The 20,702-nt window shown below is 42.4% G+C and overlaps 2 protein-coding genes across 5 annotated transcripts in view; one reads left to right on the plus strand and one right to left on the minus strand.

Annotated features, from left to right (window-relative positions):
- Nucleotides 1-20,702, plus strand: part of FHL2 (four and a half LIM domains 2) — a 106,387-nt gene that overhangs the window by 25,208 nt on the left and 60,477 nt on the right. For 2 of the 4 annotated variants that reach the window (XM_068268238.1, XM_068268236.1), the window contains exon 2: nucleotides 16,291-16,469. In XM_068268238.1, coding sequence (XP_068124339.1) covers nucleotides 16,314-16,469 — 156 coding nt within the window. In that variant the 5' untranslated portion in view covers nucleotides 16,291-16,313. Of the gene's footprint in view, nucleotides 1-8,371; nucleotides 8,460-16,290; nucleotides 16,470-20,702 lie in introns of those variants that run through there. The other 2 variants (XM_068268237.1, XM_068268239.1) reach the window with 2 other exon arrangements.
- Nucleotides 3,290-4,898, minus strand: LOC137547482 (uncharacterized). Its single transcript, XM_068271078.1, has 2 exons — nucleotides 4,861-4,898; nucleotides 3,290-4,781 (listed from the first exon to the last, which is right to left on the minus strand). Exons 1-2 carry the CDS (start codon nucleotides 4,896-4,898, stop codon nucleotides 3,290-3,292), a joined length of 1,530 nt encoding a protein of 509 aa, XP_068127179.1.

The following is a 20,702-nucleotide window of genomic DNA, read 5'->3' on the forward strand; positions in this document are numbered from 1 at the left end:
TGGAACAGTGGCCTAAAATTAGGAAAATTGAATACTCACCTTACAGGTAATTTTCCTTTCCTGGTGCTCTCCATGTCAGCATACTAATGGGCAAAGACCCACCTCCTTTGCCCCAGTAGGATGTCCAAAGATGTTAAAAGACTATCCCTCCCCCATACTGCCATTCTAGTTAACAAGTACGAGCCGACAGTATAGGGTGGGAACGTATGCTGACATGGAGAGCACCAGGAAAGGAAAATTACCTGTAAGGTGAGTATTCAATTTTCCTAATTCCCTGGTGTCTCCATGTCAGCATACTAATGGGCCAATAACTAGACAATAACAAGGGTGGGAGATGCAATAAGAACAACAAAATTTAATTAACAGAATGTCAACATTACATAAATCATATTGCAGAGCTGACAGTGGAGGAAATAACTTTCTTTCCAAATTCCACAGTAGACAATAGTGCAGGGTCTACACTATAATGTTTCAAAAAGGTGTGCCCAGAGGCCCAGTTAGCTGCTCTGCATACTGTGGTCAACCCGACCTTACCTAACGTTGCCCACGAGGAAGACAGACTTCTCGTTGAATGGGCCAATATTTCCTGCGGAGGCTCAAGACCATTGGTTTTGTAAGCCTTTTGGATTAGAGTGACAATCCACCTCGCTATGGTTCTTGTAGTAGCGGGTTTTCCTTTCCTATAACCGTTAGGAATTACAAACAATCTATCTGAGTCTCGAATCGAGTTAGTTGCTTCTAAATAAGCCTTGACTGTAGAAGGAATGTCCAATGGATGCAGTTTTGAGACATCATCCTGTAATCTGAAACTTGGTAGTGTCCATTCCTGATTAAGATGAAAAACTGACGTTACTTTTGGCAAAAAAGCTTGGACGGGATGGAGTACTAGTCTATCCTCATAAAAGATCAAGTAAGGCTCTGAATGCCCCAAAGCCTGCAACTCTGACACCCTTCTACCAGATGTGATTGCCACCAGAAATACTGTGATCAAAGTTCGATCATAAAGGCTTAACTCCGTTTGTTTAGATAGGGCTTTCTCAATGTAGTCCAGGACTAACGGAAGTTCCCATTTAGGGAACTTTGGTTTTAACGGAGGCCGGAGTTTAATTGTTGCTTTAAAGAATTGCTTTACCAGAGTATTGGAGGACCAGGATATTCCAGATATTGATGAAATGGCCGAGACCTGCCTCTTCAGTGTGGAATAGGCTAAGCCCATATGAAGACCTTCCTGAAGAAAAGATAACAAATTAACTACTGTAAACTCTGATGTAGGAAATCCTGACTTAGCAGCAAAGTCTGAAAAGGTCTTCCAAACTCTGTTGTAGGAGAGTGTTGTGGTTGGCTTTCTTGCTTTAGCTAAGGTTTCCGCCACCTCTGCAGAACAACCTATGTCTAACAACCTAAGCCTCTCAAATTCCATGCCATCAATCGGAGTCTTTGAGGATTTTGATGGCACATCGTTCCCTGTGAGAGTAGATCCGGCAAATCTGGAAGAGCTAGAGGATGTTGAGTGCTCAACTGAAGCAGTAGGGGAAACCACGGTCTCCTGGGCCAATATGGCAACACTGCCAGTACTGTCATTTTCTGAGTCATTAATTTCCTGAGAAATCTGAAGATTAACGGGATCGGTGGAAAAGCATATGCGAGATTGAAGCTCCAAGACTGGGAGAGAGCATCTGTCGCTAGAGCATTGGGGTCTCTGTACCTCGAGAAATATTTCTTCACTTTGTGGTTGGAATGAGAGGCAAAGAGATCGATCTCCGGACAACCCCATGTTTCGGAAATTGTTTGAAACACCAATGGATGTAGCGACCACTCGTTGTTGTTGAGTAGATTCCTTGACAGATAATCTGCTGTCGTATTTAATATTCCCGGAATATAAAGAGCCGAGAGATCCCCCAGACTCTCCTGCGCCATCTGCATTATCGGGCCAGTTTCCTTCATCAATGTCCTGCTGTGCGTTCCCCCTTGATTCTTTATATAGGATACTGCTGAGACATTGTCGATCCTCACCATCACTGATGTATTCTGTAAGACTGGAAGAAAATGTATCAAGGCTTGGAGGACAGCTCTTAGCTCTAGGACGTTTGAAACTATCCCTTGTGTTGGAAACTCCCAACAGCCTTGAGCGACTTGGTCTTGAAATACTGCCCCCCAACCTAAAGAACTGGCATCCGTTGTCAGAATATTCCAATTCTGTGGAAAGAGTGGACGACAATTTTTGAGGTTTGCCATGTTCCTCCACCATGAAAGGGAAGACCTGACTTTCGAGGAAAGTAGGATGTGCTGTGTTAACGATTCTTTGTTCCACTGTCTTAGAAATGACCACTGAAGAGGACGGAGATGCCAATGAGCCCACTTCACCATCGGTATCACTGAAGACATGAGCCCTAGGATCTGCATACATTTCCTGGCTGGAATCCAAGCTGCTAGTTCCAGATTTAGAACAGCTCGTTGAATTTTGTAAAGTTTGTCTGCTGGAAGTGATACTGTCCCTTTGACTGTGTCCAATTGAGCCCCCAGAAATATCATCCGACGAGTTGGTTGAAGCTGACTCTTGGGAAAATTTATCACCCAACCGAAAGCCTGCAGAGTATCTATCAGCACAGACCTGTCTCGAAGTAAGGCTTCCTTCGAAGAGGCCAACAGGAGAATATCGTCTAAATAATGAAGGACGCGTATTCCCTGTACCCTTACAACAGCAATTACCGATAACAGAACCTTGGAAAAAGTTCTCGGAGACGTCGATAGGCCGAACGGCAGGCAAACAAACTGAAGGTGCAACTCTCCTACTGCAAATCGAAGAAATTTGTGAAAATTGTGATGTATGGGTACATGGAAATACGCGTCCCTCAGGTCCACTGAACACATCCAGTCGCCCGGTTGAATTGATAGGAGTATAGTTTGAAGACTCTCCATTTTGAATCTCGGGGTGAAGATGAATCTGTTTAGGCTTTTTAAATCTAATACCGGCCTCAGCTTCCCAGTCTTTTTCTTTATTAAAAATAGAGGGGAATAGTATCCTGTACCTCTTTCGGAAGTTGGCACCTGCACGACTGCTTTTTGCCGCATTAGCTCTGTCACATAGTCTATTAGAATTAACAACTTTTCTCGATTGTTTGGTATCCTTGTCGAGATAAATCGATTTAGAGGCGGACTTCTTTTGAAGGACCACTTGTGACCTTCTAGCACTGTACTTAAGACCCATGGGTCCTGACAAGTCCCCGTCCAGATTTTCCCGAAATTCAAAAGCCTGGCACCAACCGGAAAATCTAGGACGGGCGTCCCATCAAAAAGGCTTAACTGCATTACTTGTGGCTGAAGATGTTCTGGCTTTTGTAGACCTTTGAAAGGTATTTTGGGGGCGTTGCCAGTTTTTACGGTACTCCCTTCCAGGGCGATAAGACTTTGACTCGGTAAACTTGCTTGCTAACTGCTTTCTGTATTGAGAGAATTTTTGTCTACTGAATCTTCTGTCCTGGGGCAACAGACCCGATTTGCCCCCTGTAACTCTTGAGATGGCCGCATCCATCTTGGGCCCGAATAAATTCTTTCCATCAAAAGGTATTTTCGACCAGGCCTGTTTCGATGTAGGATCTGCTGACCAGGGTTTCAGCCATAAATTTCTTTTCGCCATGACGGCATATAACATTGAACGACTGGCAGAGCGGACTATGTCCACACTGGCCTCACCCAAGAAGTCTGCCGATAATCTTAACTCATTTAAGCCAAACGTAACTTCATCCATCGATGCACCCCTTGCTATATCTCTTTGAACCTTGTCTATCCAAACTCTGTTAGCCTTTGCTACTGAGGTTAATGCAATAGCGGCCCGAGACGTTTCCCCTGAAGCTAAGTAGGATCTCTTCAGGTCCTGATCTATTTGCCGATCTAATACATCTTTAAAGGCCACAGCATCTTCTATCGGCAGGGTAACGTTCTTCACTATTCTCATTAATGATGCGTCTACAACAGGGCATGTCTGAATAAGTGCTTCATCCCGATCCTCCAAAGGATACATTTTTTGAAATTTATTCTTGAGAGAAGGTTTCTTGACTGTCTTCTCCCATTCTTCCAATATCACTTCCTTAATCTCCTCCATCAAAGGAAACGAAACTTTAGTTTTAGTCAGATGTTTGTAATATCGTCTTCTCTTGTTTTTTGGCGATGCCGCTTCATCCTGCCACTCTATTGCTGATCTTACACTTGAAATAAATGAAGGAACGAGGGAGAAATCAAAACATTCCATTTCTATATTCGAATCCTCATCTGAGCTATCATCTTGTGATGAGTTTCTGGAGGAACGAGTGTCTGGAGAGTGACGGCTTTGACTGTGCGACATCTCTGCCACCGTATCCTTTACCACCTGCTTTATTAGCGTGGACACTTCCCTATCCTCCCTAGCAATGTCCAGGTGGCACAACTCGCAAACCTTCTTGTGGGGTAAAGCAGGTCTACCACAAATCCAACATTGATTCTTTTCCATGACTGGTCCAAAGGAGGTAGAAGGAATCACTCGATGGTCCGAATCTTCTGTTGACGACTGCGATCTTCTATTATCATATTGTTGTAATTGCTTAAGAGCCGAGGAACTTGACGAGGATTTTGATGATGCTAAATTGGACGATTTAATATCCGTAGGATGATCCTGCCGAGAATGCTGAAGCTCCGGATCCTGACGTCGTTGGGAAGATGCAACTGACTGATCCGTAGTCCCAAACGAGGATCTATGGGAGGCTTCCTCTTTCTGCTGCTCCACCTGACGATCCTCCTTGTCGCGTCTGAAAAAAGAGGGTAATCCCCTTAATCTCAGACCAATTTGATGCTCTTTTCAAAAAAATAATTACTTACCACCCTTACCTTTTAGATTTTGATTCACCCCCTTTATGCTTTCCCATGGCAGCTGGAATAAAATCAAAAGGTTGCTTTAGTGAAAAATCTATGCTGTACCTATCATCATAAAAAACAAAAACTTTTATTATATTTTTTTTTTTTTTTTTTTTTTTTTTTTTTTTTTTTTTTTTTTTTTTTTTTTTTTTTTTTTTTTCAGTGTCAACCTACATAAAACCCACTTCTAATATATATCCCCTTATTTACCTAGCAGGCTAGCAGGAGCCAACAGCCTAGTCCGGAGCGCACTGGAGAAACGACCTTCCAGCAGCGCTGCCCGCTCCTACTGACTCTCTTATAGAAGAGTCGGCTGAATTCCTGCCTCCTCCTCTGAGATCCGGAATTTGCCCATAACAAAGATGGCGGAATTACAACTTCCGCCCCGGGCCCACAAAGGCAGCTGAAATCTCGCGCGCGCGCGCGAGAACACCGCCCAATCACCCGGAGAGCTCCGCATCAGCGTCCTCCGACACCAGCAGGAGCCCACAGGAGGCAAACAACCGACGTGTGCCCAGGTATCATACCGACAGCCGAAGCGGGCGGCCATGCCAGACGAGAAGCACCCTAAGGTAACACGCTGCACAGACTATATACACACCTGAGCTACAGCAACCACAGCATGCCAGGGACCCACTGCATCCTTTAGATACATAGCGTGGCCGCAGGAGTTTGTATAAATGCCCCAGGGGGAGCCATAATCAATGGCTAGGGCTCTACTACTTTTAGGAGCCTTTAGCAACCTAAGTAGCAGACTACAGCAGGAGAGCCTGAACCTGCTGGTGCCGCAAAAAAAGAGCGGAGGTAAGGGACAAGTAGAACAACATCCATGGAATCCACTACTGGAGGCGAGGACGAAAAAAAGAATGGCAGTATGGGGGAGGGATAGTCTTTTAACATCTTTGGACATCCTACTGGGGCAAAGGAGGTGGGTCTTTGCCCATTAGTATGCTGACATGGAGACACCATGAAAAAATAGCTATTTCTTAAAGAAAAGAAAAACCGAACCCCTTTTTAGTTTGTACAACTTGTGGCCCACTCCCCAAACACATGCAAGAAAGTTCTCTGGTCAGATAAGGCTAACATTGTAGTTTTTGACCCTCATTGGAAATGCATTGCGTGGTACAAACCCATCGCTTCTCTTTGCTGTGAGATCACCATTCCCAACGTGAAGCACGGTGGTGGCAGCATCATGCTTTTAGGAGCGTAACTAGAGGGGAGCAGCACCTGCGAATGCAGGGGGCCCAGAGTTGTGGGGGGTCCAACTACTAACCTTCCCTTCCTCCAATACAGAGGACTGTACTTCATATATGGTGTTTTTGTGGTTACAACAGATATGGGTGTGAAGTTCATGATGGCCACACTTGTCTTATGACCCTTGTGAAATGGTTCCCAGGGCCATGAAGGGCACCAAGGGGAGGCAAGGGAAGGGGTGTGATCATTGATCATGTGGGGCATCAAACTTTTGCTGGGGGGGCCCCATGAACTGTAGTTGTGCCACTGCATGGTATGTAGAGGTTTTTCATTCGCAGGTGTACAAAACTGGTCAGAATTGAAGACAAGGTTAATTGCACTAAAAACATGGAAATTCTTATGGAGAACCTGTTTCAGTCTGCCAGAGATGTAAGAGGGGTGAAGGTTCAACTTCCAGAAGGGCAATAACCTTAAACCAACTGCTAAATCTGCACAGGCATGATATAAAGGCCCCTTTTACACTTGCAGGGTATACCTGCATTGCGGTACCCTATTTTCCACAAGTGGTCGCAAAAGCAATGAAAGTCTATGGAGACTTTTACACTTACTAGGGTGCCTTGTGTTTCATTGGAAGCATCGGAGCTGACACAAAGGCAACAGCATTACTGCAAGCACTTAACGCACGGTGCTTGGGGTAATGGTAGTCTATGGACGATGCGCGTGGTGCGCCATGGTGTGTATATGATCCTGTCGGCACACTTTGCTGCAGGGTCATATGTTTGTAATTTTTTGCGTTAACCCCTTCTAACTTGAAGGGGTTAAAGCAGTTTTGAATTCAGGAATGAGTCAAAACCACAGTACTTATATGTGCTGAGCTTATAGAAACATGCTCCAAGAGACTTCCAACTGTAATTGTTGCAAAAGTTGGCTCTACAAACTATTGAATTGGGGGATGTATAACTATGCATACTCATGATTTCTGTTTTTTTTCTTCTAATTGCACTGCACCCAATGTGAACATTCCATAGGAATATCATTGCAATTGCCCTGTGTTGTGCATGAGTGGCGCAGGCTTGCTGCGCAGGCCAGGCATGGCTGTACTCGCGCAGGCGCAGTACAGCTGCACTCATCGGTAATTTTTGGAGGGTCCTCATTTGGCAATGGGGGACCAGAGGACAGAGAGGGAAGCCTCATTAGGATCCAGAGGCTAATCCTAAGGATCCTCAGTCTTTTCCTGTATAGGCAGAGCCATGAGGCTAATGACACTCTGATGTAGTGGATTTATACAGCAATTACATGTGGAATTAAACTTTTCATTGTGTCCTGTACTTTGGGTACACTTTAAAGGCTACTAATATTAATCCACATTAAGGTGCCCATTAAGGGTAACATTTTTTACTAAATACAATCTTTTGATGCGATTTTTATGATACAAAATAAACAGAAGGTAATTATTGATTGTTCACATTTACTGAACGATTCGTCCTTCAAATTTGATCATAAAATCCAACTTTTGGATCGATTTTAGCCTATTTAGCAATCGACCAAAGAATCATTCCTTATTGATTGCCTTTATAAATGGTGAATTTTCTATACAATTTGATCATTAAAATCGCATTGAAAACATAGGTTTGTAAACCAATGAACCAGCAAGTTCAACAGCCTTCTACTTTTTTGTATGCTTCAGCAAGTGCCTGTATTGCGTAGCGGCCAGGAATGGTTAATGACATGAAAATAATTCTGAGTTGGATTATGCAAATGTTGTGTATATGTATATGATACAGTATAAATATATGGAGCTTGAAATAGACCAGTCAAACTGCACTTTAACCTGCATAAATGTGCACAATTCTACCTTCTCTTGTTTGAATCTCATTGACCATCCCTAGTAGCAACTAGTAGTAGATCTGTTGTTCATCTACCCCTGTAGTGTGGGATATATAGGACAGCTTTCTTACTAAGCCATGATTATTCTTTGCAGCATGTTACTACAGTACTTGGACACTAGGGACTGAGTAGAAGGACTATGGCTATGTACAGTAACGTAACGGTGTCAAAGTTTTTGTATGTCTATTATTGACTATGCTTTCAATGTAGACACACAGTTTTTTGGTTCTGATGTGATTGCTGAGAGGCTTTAGTTTGTAAATGATTCAGACACAGCCACACGGTTTCACTTAGCTGCTGTCTGCTTGTGTTGCAACCTCTAATATGAAGCAGCCCGTCAGTGACTTGTGTGAACAGCATTCGTGGGTAGAGTAGTAAAGAAAGCTATGCTGACGTGAAAACAGAGAACGAATGGAGGGCTTTAGTTCAATGTGAGATTGCTAGAAGGCATCAGACAGCGTCAGTGAGGAGAAGCAATGCACATCTGAGAGGTAGGTGTGTTGTGGGCATGGAATGCTGGTTAGACGCTGCCTAAGCTGTAATTACTCATGTGCTGCCTCTAACAGTTCCTGTGAATTGCAGGTTGGATTACATGGGTGGGCCACTGCTTAATAGACCAGGCATATAATGCCACATGCTCAGGGCCGGAGCTACCATAGGAAGAAATAGGCAACTGCCCCAGGGCCCCAGAGCCTGTAGGGGCCCCCAAGGTGTCACTTCCCCATCTTAACTGTTGCTCCCCAGGGACTCTGCAGAGTCTGTTAAGTTGGGAGGTGATTGGGGGAGGGTCAGCAGCCAGCTCAGGGGCCTAGGAGGGAAATTTAGCTGCAACAAAGGGCCTCTAATGACGCGTTTTGGTCGGGGGGTGTCTGCTGTGGGGCCCTTAGGCTAATTTTGCCCTAGGGCCCAATTGTTACTTGAACCGGCCCTGCACATGCTTCCATTAGTGTATGCAGTACATTGTATACAGTACACGCTTATTTACAGTATGGTCAATTTTTGTCTATATAGTGTGTTTTGCTTCCTTTTCTCCATGCATAAGATATATAGACCACATCTGAAATAACAGAAAAAGCAGAATAGAAATACAAAATACATTAGAGAGGAACCATAACGACATATAGGAGAGTGCAGTAAATTATTCAAGATACCCAATTTTTATTATTATTATTTTTTATTTCTATAGTGCAAATATCCTCCTTTGCGCTGTACATAGTACAAACAAATAGTGGGGAGCATCAGGGCCGGGCCGAGGCAGAGGCGGGAGAGGCTCCAGGCTCAGGGTGCATTGTAGGAGGGGGCGCACAACTCACTCAGCTATCATTCCCCTATTCTGTTTGAAGCAGAGAGAAATAAGAAAAGGGGATACATGGCAGTGACTGCAAGCCAGATAACTAGAGATTAAGTTGTTGGGGGGGTTGGGGGCCCTGGGGCGCCTCTTAGTCTAATAGCAATCAGTGTGTGACGGCTGGGATGGCAGGGATGGAGGGGCTCACTTTGGTGTCACAGCCTTGGGTGCTGGAGGACCTTGTCCCGACTCTGGGGAGCATAGATACATGGGACTTCAGAACTCTGTACAATCAGGACATCCAGAAATACAATTACACACAATGTTGATATGTGGTTTGAGACATCACCAATACTGGTGCATGTTCATATGATACATTGAATCAGAATAAGAAACCCTAGGAGGATGTCCCTGTCCTTGCAAGTTTGCAATCTAGTGGGAAATGGGTTGGAGAAATTAGGGATGGAGACACAGAGGTTTCGCCCAGTTACATACTCCCTGCTGGGCAGTAAGTAGGTCACTGGGAGGATTCCTGGGTTTCCCTGTCCTATTCCCGTCGTTCAGCACTTGCACACCGCTGCCGCCATCAACATATTAAAAATTTCATGCGTGGCCCATTGACTTTCATTACTTCTGCCGCGGTTGCGTTGCCATGGAAGCCCAACGGTAGCACGCTGTTGACTTTGCAGCAGCTCGACGACCGATCGGGCACTTTCGGCACATCCTTACATGATGCTGTATTAGTGTGCTAGGCCTCATTGGGGTCTCAGTACTATCTATAGCAAATCATAGGCTTGTCTGAAAAGGTGTATTTTGAAAGTACATTTGAAGGTTTCCAGGCTCGGAGCATGATGGACTGGCTGTGGGAAAGAATTCCAAAGGAGTGGTGATGCTTGTGAGAAGTCCACTCTTACAATGAATATCCTGGTTCCAACATCAGAAAACTTCCTATAGCTATAGATTATATAGTAGCAAATATATCGGCGCCAAGGGACAATGGAACCGCCGCTGAGAAGAACAATGTCCAAAAGTTCAGAAGTCAGGCATACATCAAAGGTCAGCGCAGGTTTAGAAAGTCATTGTATGTAGGGAATGGTAAATTCTTCACTACAATGTATCAAATGCTCAGAGGTAGGTATCCGCCAAACATCAAAACTAGAAAAGGCTTACCAGCTCCCAACAACCCACATTATAAGGTTGTGAAATGGCTCATGTCACAGATAACGTCCAGGGAACATCAGACGTCGTGAAGATCCAGTGGACATCCGTGTGGAGGTAAAGTTTCAGGAATTTATATAGGAAAACAAAAACGGCAATATCTAAGCGTAACCCGTTTATTTAGATAAAATTTCTTTAAAAGGCAGTAGACATAAAAACGATAACTCACATACGGGGCCCATAAACAGGGAACCCCAGAAGATTAGCGCACATGTAATGGTCAATCGAAGATCAATAGACAATGGTGCCGCCTGTTACCTTCCCGTCCGGTTTCGCAGTCTTGCGTCATCAGGGGAGAAAAAAGGTATGTAGACCCGCCCTCCTACTGAGGCTTAGCCTAGGCTGTTTATTATGCCAAACTCTCTGTCCTCCACCCCCCCCCCCCCCTCTCTTTTCCTAGCATTCTAGAAGACCAAAGAACTTTTCTATTGGCTTTAGAGCTCTCAGTAAAAAACATTCAGCATAGATCACCTATGCCAGTACTAAAGATGTTGCCACCTGTCAGAAAGTAAATTAAAGGACATCCGAGGTGAAAATAAACTGATGAGAGAAACAATTGTATATATCCTCCTTCTCCTAAAAATGACTTTTTATTTTAGATATCCCACAGTTTTATTTTATGTTTAAATCTAGTTTTTAAGTTTTTACTGTTTCATTGTGTCTGCTCAATAACACCTTCATTGAAGTATGTCAGAGCTCAAATCTATCAATTATTGACACTTTTTATCCTTTTTCCTGCTCTCGGAAGCCATTTACTGCCAGGAAAGTGTTTTATGGCTGTAATTCCTTATCAGTGAGGGTTATGCTATAGTCTGACCCAGTCTGACCTGGCCCCGACCCATTCAGAAACTGTCACTTGTATACCTGATATTTAACTCTTTCAGGCAGAGAATGAAAGAAGGAACACAGCATAGTTATGTGTGTGCTTGGGACTGTACATACACATGTCTATCTCATCATGTCACATGTCACCTAGGAGAGGAAAGATTGTACACTGGAAAAACACTGATTAAATCATTTATAAATGAATATTGTAAAAAAATAAGTAATTTTATTCATTATTTTATTTTAACTACAGTTCCTCTTTAAGGCTGCTTTCACAGTAAGACGTTACAGGCGCACGTTAGTGCAGCCTGTAACGCATCCCAACTCACAGCAATGATTAATCAATGGGCTGTTCACAGTGCCCACGTTGCGTTACATTGTAACGTAGCACGTAAGTTGAAAATGCTGCATGCTGTGCGTTATGCGCGGCTAAGCCGCGTTAGACTGTGCGCACATGCGCAGTAGTGTTGGAGGAGGAGGTCTTCCCTCCTCCTCCTCGGCCAGGCACATGGCTAATTAATATTCACTGCACGGTGTGACATGCAGTGTTTACTTCCTGGAGAGCCGCTCTGTGCGGCGATTGGCTGGCGGGACCACGTGATGCTGCATGCGTCCAAGAGTACGCATCACGGCATCATGGACGCCAGAGTGAGCTGCACAACACAGCTCACTCTGACGTCCACATCCAAGAGCACCAGGCGTTGCGTTAGGGGCACGTTATGCGACCATAACGTTCCCTAAAACGCAACGTCTTGGTGTGAAAGTAGCCTAAGAGTAGCAGTCATGCCAGTGAGACAATATTTAAACCTATATTTCTAATTCTAAAAACCAAAGTAATAATATGGGACTCCAGGAACGTTCTATTTAGGTTTACAACTGTATATACCATTGCTTGTTACATCAGTTTATTTTCACTTCAGGTGCACGTTAAGAAACAACTGTCCTCACTCTAGAGACACTAGAAAGAGTGTCTGTCATTTGCATTGAGCTCAGGCAGGAGAACAGTCACCCTCTCTGCACTTTTCTTTCAAGATTTATGTAATTTGAAAAATAATAAATTGCTGAGACAAATAGCTTTTCAGCAGAAATTCTGCTCTCTTATATAGATTCAAGGTTAGGTCCCCACTAGCATCAAATGCCGGCATTTCACCACCGGGAGAAAGACAAAAATAAAACAATTACCGTATATTCTGGCGTATAAGACGACTAGGCGTATAAGACGACCTCCAACTTTTCCAGTTAAAATATACATTTTGGGATATACTCGCCGTATAAAACTACCCCTCTTGACTGTTAGACATTTGTATACAGTACTGTATGTACTGGTGCTATACTGTATAAACAGGTACAGACACTGGTGTTGTACTGTATGTAGTACCCAGTATACAACAACCTGCCAGTCACAGCAAGCGATGTACCTTACCGGCGATCGGATGGTTGTTGTATACAAAGCTTGCTTGGATTGGTCAGCTATTCCTGTCTCCAAGACTATCAGAGTGGTAGCGCAAACATGTCTCTTTCACCTGTCTGGCCTGCTTTTGTATACTATTACCTCCTTCTCTGCCCCTCAGATCTTGCACATGTGCGCATGCACTGCTTCACTGCAGTCCTCAGGGGCGAGATCTGAGAGGTAGAGAAGGAGGTGTGGCAATAGGATACAAGGGCGGGCCAGACGAGTGAAAGAGGCATTTTTTCTGGGCACAGTGCCGCTCTGTCTCTTTTTACATACCCCGGGTGTCCCGGACGTCTGCAGCTTGTTCCGCCTTTCACTTGCACCTTCCCAGTGAGGTGCCCCACTCGCCTCGTCATCGGGACCGCGTTAAGTCACTGCTTTCCAGGAATTACGGTGAGTGGATTTTATTCTACCACACTTGTACAGCCCCGCCGTTGCTGCTTTCATACAGTACTACATATAGTGGGGATGCGGACATTTTTGAGTTGCGCCCACCGTATGTGGCAACAAGCAGATTCTCCAGTCCAGCTCAGAAGTTTCAGCACCCGCCCTATAAGACGACACCCGGCGTATAAGACGACCCCTGACTTTTGAGAAGATTTTTCTGGGTTAAAAAGTACAACGTCTGAGTGTGTACACATTGATAAGGTTTGATTGGTGTTGCCTATGGCAGACGCTACATGGGCAGTGTTTGTTGGCTGTATTTTGGGCTTGAGTGCTGTAATAGACTTGCATGGGAAAGCCATTTGGAGGCCTTGCCTTTGTGACAGTTGTGTTCATCACTCCTATGCATAATTTCTTGCAACCTAATATTGTCCCCCTTTTTTTGCGTCCATACTAACACCAAGCTTATCTCATCATTGACTGTTGTGTGTGATTCAACCCAACGACTCAGAATATTACAAGAGCACATTTGTGATTGGTTCTCATCAAATACCATACTAATAGTTTAAACATTTATCAAAAGAAAACTGAGCAATTCACTCAGTGTTTACCCTGGATTGTGTAATCAAATAAGTTTCTCCTTACTAATACTCAAGTGTTAAAATAAATAGCAGCTAAGTGGATTAGTAAGGCCAAGGCCCATTTATATAACAGTGACAGTGTTAGACTCCATCTGTACAGGTTTCTTGTAAATATTTAGGGGTAGTGTATGACTGCTGCTCACATGCCACTGTCTATGTTCCATTAGTAAGTGTGGAAAGTGACAGGATCCAGAATAGATATGTTGATAATGAGTTGGTATTAAATTATCCAGCGATATACAAGAATGTGAGGTCTTCCAGATATGACCTTTACATTGTAAGTCCTGGCGATGAACTATTATTTAGATGTAAGCTCTTTGTGGATGTTGAACTCAAGATGTGTTAAATTCACCTAACGGTATCTCTTGCAATGGGGAATCTTGTCACAACTTGTGTTAGACATTTGCTTTTCAAATTACACTTTCATCTCCTCTCTGGGAAAAATGTGAAATATTTCAAATCACTGACGGTCTCAGCAACTAAGAACTTCAGTGTAGTCATGTGGAACAACTGGCTCAGTGTTACATGCAAGAGAATTAGCTAGCTCAAATATACAAGTATGCACAAGAAAATATACAAACTCAACATGGAAGGTATTTATTTGTAGAAAATCAGGATAGCGGATCGGCTGCATGGCATAGCTTTAGACGTAGCTGCAAGAATATTTATGTGAAAAAATTGGCTTGGGATGAACTGTGTGTCTCTGAGTCACTCTAATGTGGAGAGCGGTGACATGGAGATTAAAAGCTCCACATGTGTTGCCTGCATAAAGCACAAAGGGCATCAGAGTAGGTTAGTGACCAGATGGAAGAATGAATGTACATGTTTCGGTCAACAACATTGTGAATTGCAGATACATTTTTGCACATCATCTACATATGCTATTATTATTACTGTCATTATTTCTTTGTTATGCATTTTTATTTACTGACGCATTTTCCACAGTGCTTTAATGCCTAGCAAACAATGCTCAAGCCCTGTACACACTGGGCGATTTCAGCCGCCTGGCAGAGATTGGTACACGATCCCTTGGACGACAGTTCTGTGCTGACGATGTACTGATACATCACTAGCCTCCAGGCTAGTGACACATCTGTTGCTCTGGACTGGGGAGGGGAAAGAATGAACATTGCACAATGGAGCAGGTGCCTGCAGGCGGGGGAGCGAGGACAACAATGCAATTAGGCAGTGCTCTGTAATCCAGGATTGATAAAGACCTGGCACGCTGGTTCTTTGTCAGACACTGGACGGCCGCTTTCATGTGCTAAAATCACTCATGATTCTAGGCTTAGGCGCTCTTTATCGTCTATCACAGCCAAGTTCAATCCAGCGTGTGTACGTAGCTTTAGCACTATCTGTCCCTTAGGGCAGCTCACAAACTAATGTCTGTGCCAGTTTGGGATGTGTTTTTTGGCGGAAAGCAAATTAACCTACCAGTACGTGTTTTGGACATAGGAGGAAAACCAGTGTATCCAAAGGAAACCCACACTGGCAGAAACATATCATGAATGCATATTTTTGTGTTTAAAAAAAGCACATAAAACCCATATGAGTTTGAATCCTGTTTTGAAAACCCAACTCATAAACAGATGCAACATTTTAAGTCTTCCTTTTTTGCTGATAAAGATCTAAATTTATATTTAAAATGCATGGGTTTGAAAGACATGCCATATAGATTATCTATTACATGTGTCCCATATTACATGTGCAGGCAACATAGAACAAATGCAGATATATTTTCCCTTATGTAACAAAAGCAGATATGGCATCTTCCATATGAAAAATAAAGCTATCATGTCCCCAGTATGCAAATATAATAAGTCCTCAAAGCCCCTTAGAAAAAGTGTAGCTGTACTTTCTCCATATCACCAGTACAGATTACACATTATGTCTGTATAGAGCAAGTTCAGCCACAATGCCCTGCAGTGGTGCAACCTTAATGCACCCATCACAATCCTGAGGTAAGGTGAGATACATAGAGTGTCATAATTACTACGCTTACTGCGCTGCATCAGACTGCTCCTTCCAGTCCTTTCCTCTTTCACATGCATCTACCCATCTCCCCATGGGTCCAGTGATGTAACTTGACACATGTCAATAGGGGAAGATGAACGTGGGCAAGGAGAGTAGTGGCAGCTTGATGGAAGCAGCAGGAACTCTCCTGAAAAGTAAATAGATGCCAAAACACTAATATCTGACTAAAGAAATACTCTTGATAATAGGACAGTGCTGAAGAGCTCAAAAGGACATTATTTCTTTTTATTGGGATTTGAGTGAACCAGATTTTATGTCATTCTGACATGGCTGCTGTGTACACTTCAGAACTAAAATGTCAGCCCTTACACTGAAAATTAAACTTTAGGAAAGTTCTATATAGAATTACTTCAATACATACAGTTAATTAACTCTTTGTTTTAGGTTCATGTGCTTAAAAAATAAAAAGTCTGAACCAAGTTTTATATCATTTTAAAATAGTGCCAGAACAATAATCCATGTAACATAATTTCTTTCAGGGTAGGAGCTGTATACAGTGAAAATGACTGAGCGTTTTGACTGCCATTACTGCAAGGAATCTCTGTTTGGCAAGAAGTACCTGCTGAGGGAGGAGAACCCATACTGTGTGAAATGCTATGAAAGTCTATACTCCAACGCATGTGAGGAATGCAAGAAACCCATTGGATGTGATGGCAAGGTACCCGAGGCATCCTGTTTAAATCATAGTGCGTTATACTCCATTTAAACAAAAAAATTCATTAAGTTCATGTAAGGGCCCTTTTCCACTGCACTGCGATTCAAAACGCTAGTGATTTTTAAATCACTAGGGTTCCTACTTTAACATAGAAATCGCAGTAGGTATTTTCCACTACTGCAATTCAATTTCTTTACAAAGCGCAATAGCATTCTGGAGTGATTCTGAGAGCGATTTTGCAATGCAAGTGCATTGTGTATGTAAAATCCCAATCACTTAACTAAATTAATGAAAAATCGCTGGCGTTTAGCAATTGTGATTGCTAGTGGAAAAGGGCCCTAATTGTCAGGCAGTGTAAGGCTGAATTAACTTTGGCATTATGGTCACCCAGAAGCCTGTACATGTTATCAGAGCCTAGACATATTGCTTCAAAAAAATCCGATTTACTTACCTGAAGCTTCCTCCAGCCCCTAGAAGCCTATGTCGCTGCAGCACTGCTCCCAGCCAATCTCCTGGGGTCCCATCTGTAGCGGCTGCTGACCCGACCAGGTCGATGGCTTCTGGCCACAGGAATGCCACCGCAAGTGGCACTTGCACATGCACAGAAGCCACCGATCTGGCCAGATCGTCGGATGCTACAGATGGGACCCCGGGAGATCGTCTGGGAACGGAGCTGTAGTGATTGACACAGAGGCTTCTAGGGGCTGGATGAAGACACTGATAAGTAAATCTGATTTTTTTTTTATTTGCCTCATGTATCCTTTAAAGATATTATCTCATATATCCTTTAAAGCTGATGCATCAGTAGTGTCTGAATCACACATCTAAAACAAGCATGCAGCAAATCTAGTCAAATTCCATTTAAACATACTGTATGATCTGCATGCTTGATCAGTGTCTATGACTAAAAGTGTTGGAGGCAGAGGATCAGCGGGACAGCCAGGCAATGTGTATTATTTAAAAGGAAATACATATAGCAGCCTTCCTCTATCCCCCTTTCACTTCAGTTGTCCTTTAATCCCAATAATGCCAAATGCATAATAGCTATCCTTACTAATTGATTTTACAGTGTGCTCATTCTTCAGTTTAGGCTCTGTAAAATGCATTACACTTCACCTACTTTAGACCTATTTTACGATAGAAGCTTGTCACTTTTATTGTAGAGTTGACCCATGGTTTGCTCCTTTACTCAGTGTGTGCTGAAATACTGACAATGAACTGAACAGTGAGGATAAGGTGTGCAGACAAGGGAGAAGAGAGAAGCAGGGAAAACGTTTAGAAACCAACTTTTTACACTACGATCAGTACACACTACAGCTAGGTGATTCTCTTATATGATCAAATTTTACTGTACAAAGTGGGTGGCGCGTGTATGTACACTGCATTATCGATTAGGGTCTCATTCTGAGACACAATTATAAATACTCTAACACTTTAAATAACTCTAAAGTGTATGATTGAATGGGAATTTAATAAAAGTAACATTTCTAAAAGACAAACACTTATATCGCGCTTTTCTCCTGGCGGACTCAAAGCGCCAGAGCTGCAGCCACTAGGACGCGCTCTATAGGCAGTAGCAGTGTTAGGGAGACTTGCCTAAGGTCTCCTGCTGAAATAAGTACTGGCTTACTGAACAGGCAGAGCCGAGATTCGAACCCTGGTCGCCCATGTCAGAGGCAGAGCCCTTAACCATTACACTATCCAGCCACCATATAATATATATATATTTGTTTTTCTTGTCTTGTTTGGGTTGTTACAGAAGGTTTCCTGCATCCTTTATTTTCCATGTGCATCCTTCTTTACTCTCCTCCTGTATACTTTTATCATTTCCTCTGTATTTTTTTTTTATCACCTTTAAGGCAGGATTCAGACTTGTGTTTTATATTATTTATTGATTTATTACATTTAGTAATACATATTAAACAACTTTTGTTTTGTAACTTATGTCTAGTCTAGTCTATGTATGCATTGTAGTCTAGGGCCAGTTTAGGGGGAAGCCAATTAACTTTTCTGTATGTTTTTGGGACGTGAGAGGAAACTGGAGTGCCTGGAGGAAACCCACACAGACATGAGGAGAACATACAAACTCCTTGCAGATAGTGCCGTGGCTGGGATTCGAACCCAGCGCTGCAAAGCAGGAGCACTAACCACTACACCAGCACACTTCCCAACATTTATTCATCATTTGAATAAATGTTTATTTTTTTGTTTTTTGTTCAAAAATAAATGTCGATTATTGTTTATGGAAAAATAAGACATCCCCTGAATATAAGCCCTAATGTATGTTTCAGAGCAAAGTTTAATATAAGACCCTGTCTAATTTTTGAGAGAGAGAAACACTGTAGCACTAAAAGCCCCCAATTCAACAACCCAAACAACTTTTTGGTGGTCATGTAGGGTGGGGAGTGTCACTATTCTAGAGTGTGGAAAGAGGGCTGACCAGCATGCATTGCCTGGGGCATAGAATGTTGCTGCAATGGCTAACAAATGACTATAAAATCCACAACGTGGCATTAAGGGTCATGGACGCAGGCAAGCACAGGTGCGCGTTTAGCTTTTTTTGTTTTGTTTTTTATAAATGCTGTGGTCTGAATTTTTCCCTTTTATCACCACTTCCTGCAGCAGCAGTAAATCAGGAACCTTGTCTTCCTAGCTCTGTTACTTTTTACACACCACTTCTACACGCCATCATTAGACATACCTAAAGCATTCCCAACAAAGAACATATTTTGCTCATCTGTGAATATTTCACAATACAGGAACCAGCATATTTCCCTCACCCCCACAAAAAAAGATATTTCACAGCCATAGACGTTAGCATTAAATACTATTGCATAAGATGTTATTTTGAAATGACTTTGATTCTTTTTAGCAGAAAATTGGCTTTTTTCCATACTAACACATTTGTGATTTCCACATTTATGTGGTCATACATTTCTGCTGAACCTGTGGCAGGCAGATGTGTCAAGGACAGATTACTTTATGTTTACTAAATATGGCTAACCTGTGGTGACCAAGTTACTATGAGCTACAGTATATGAAGAAAATGTATGTATACTATATTGAAAGCTTGCTCTCTTTATCTATCTAGTTAGCCAATAAATAGTATCATCTTTATTTTTTGCTTTCAGAGAAGGAAGTTGAATGGACAACATGTGTAAAATCATAAACCATTGTTGGGAGCAGAGTATCAAAACCACATTTTAAATGGCAAATTATTGGAAAATATTACAATTTTGGAAGACAATGAAATATAGCAGACAACAGTAATGTATACACACCTTAATTCATGAGACAAACAGATATGGGCCCTTATTCAATTCACTTTTTCTCCTAAGTTTTCTACTAGGAGATACTTTTCATCTTCTGCTTAAAATAGCTTTTCAGCAATCTGCAATTAAAAAACTACCAAAAAGCAGGTGAAAAAGCACTATCAAAACCATCAAAGGAGAAAAAAGTAATTTCATATGGGCCAAAGTGAATAGAATAAGGCATACGGCAGCCCAAATGCAATTAACTTTTTCTCCTAACATTTTCACACCATATAAATAAAACATGCTTTTTAGCCACTTCACAACTGAGGGGTTTTAACCACCAGCAATACTCACAATAATTTTGATAGTATTTTGTCATCTATGTTTTAGAACCTTTTGAATTGCAAAGTGCTAAACAGTTATTTTAAAAAGAAGTTGAAAAATTATCTCCTAGGAGAAAACTCAGGAGAAAAAATGAATTGCATGTGGGCCAAAGAGAGATAAATAATGAGCCAAATTGGTTAATGGACACCTGAGATGACCAAAGCTGCGAAGAACTTGAAAGACTGCATACCCTGCCATACTACTACTGGGCCTAAGCCTTTGACTAGATCTAGTTGCAGCCACCAAAGGAGGGCATTATTGACACATGGGCCCATATGCAATTCACTTTTTCACCTGAGTTTTCTCCTAGGTGATATTTTCACAACTTGTAAATAAAATGCCTTTACACCACCAGCAAGCAAACAAATATTTAAAATAATTTTGACAGTACTTTTCACCTACTTTTTGCACTTTTTCCATTGCAAAGTGCTAAAAAGTTAATTTAAATTGAAGATGAAAATGTATCTCCTAGAAGAAAACTCAGGAGAAAAGGTGAATTGCATATGTCCCCTGGGGCCATATGCAATTCACTTTTTCACCTGAGTTTTCTCCTAGGAGATAATTTTTCATCTTCAAATTAAAATAACTTTCCAGGACT

This window comes from Hyperolius riggenbachi, chromosome 2, assembly GCF_040937935.1.
Source record: "Hyperolius riggenbachi isolate aHypRig1 chromosome 2, aHypRig1.pri, whole genome shotgun sequence".
Taxonomy (NCBI): Eukaryota; Metazoa; Chordata; class Amphibia; order Anura; family Hyperoliidae; genus Hyperolius; species Hyperolius riggenbachi.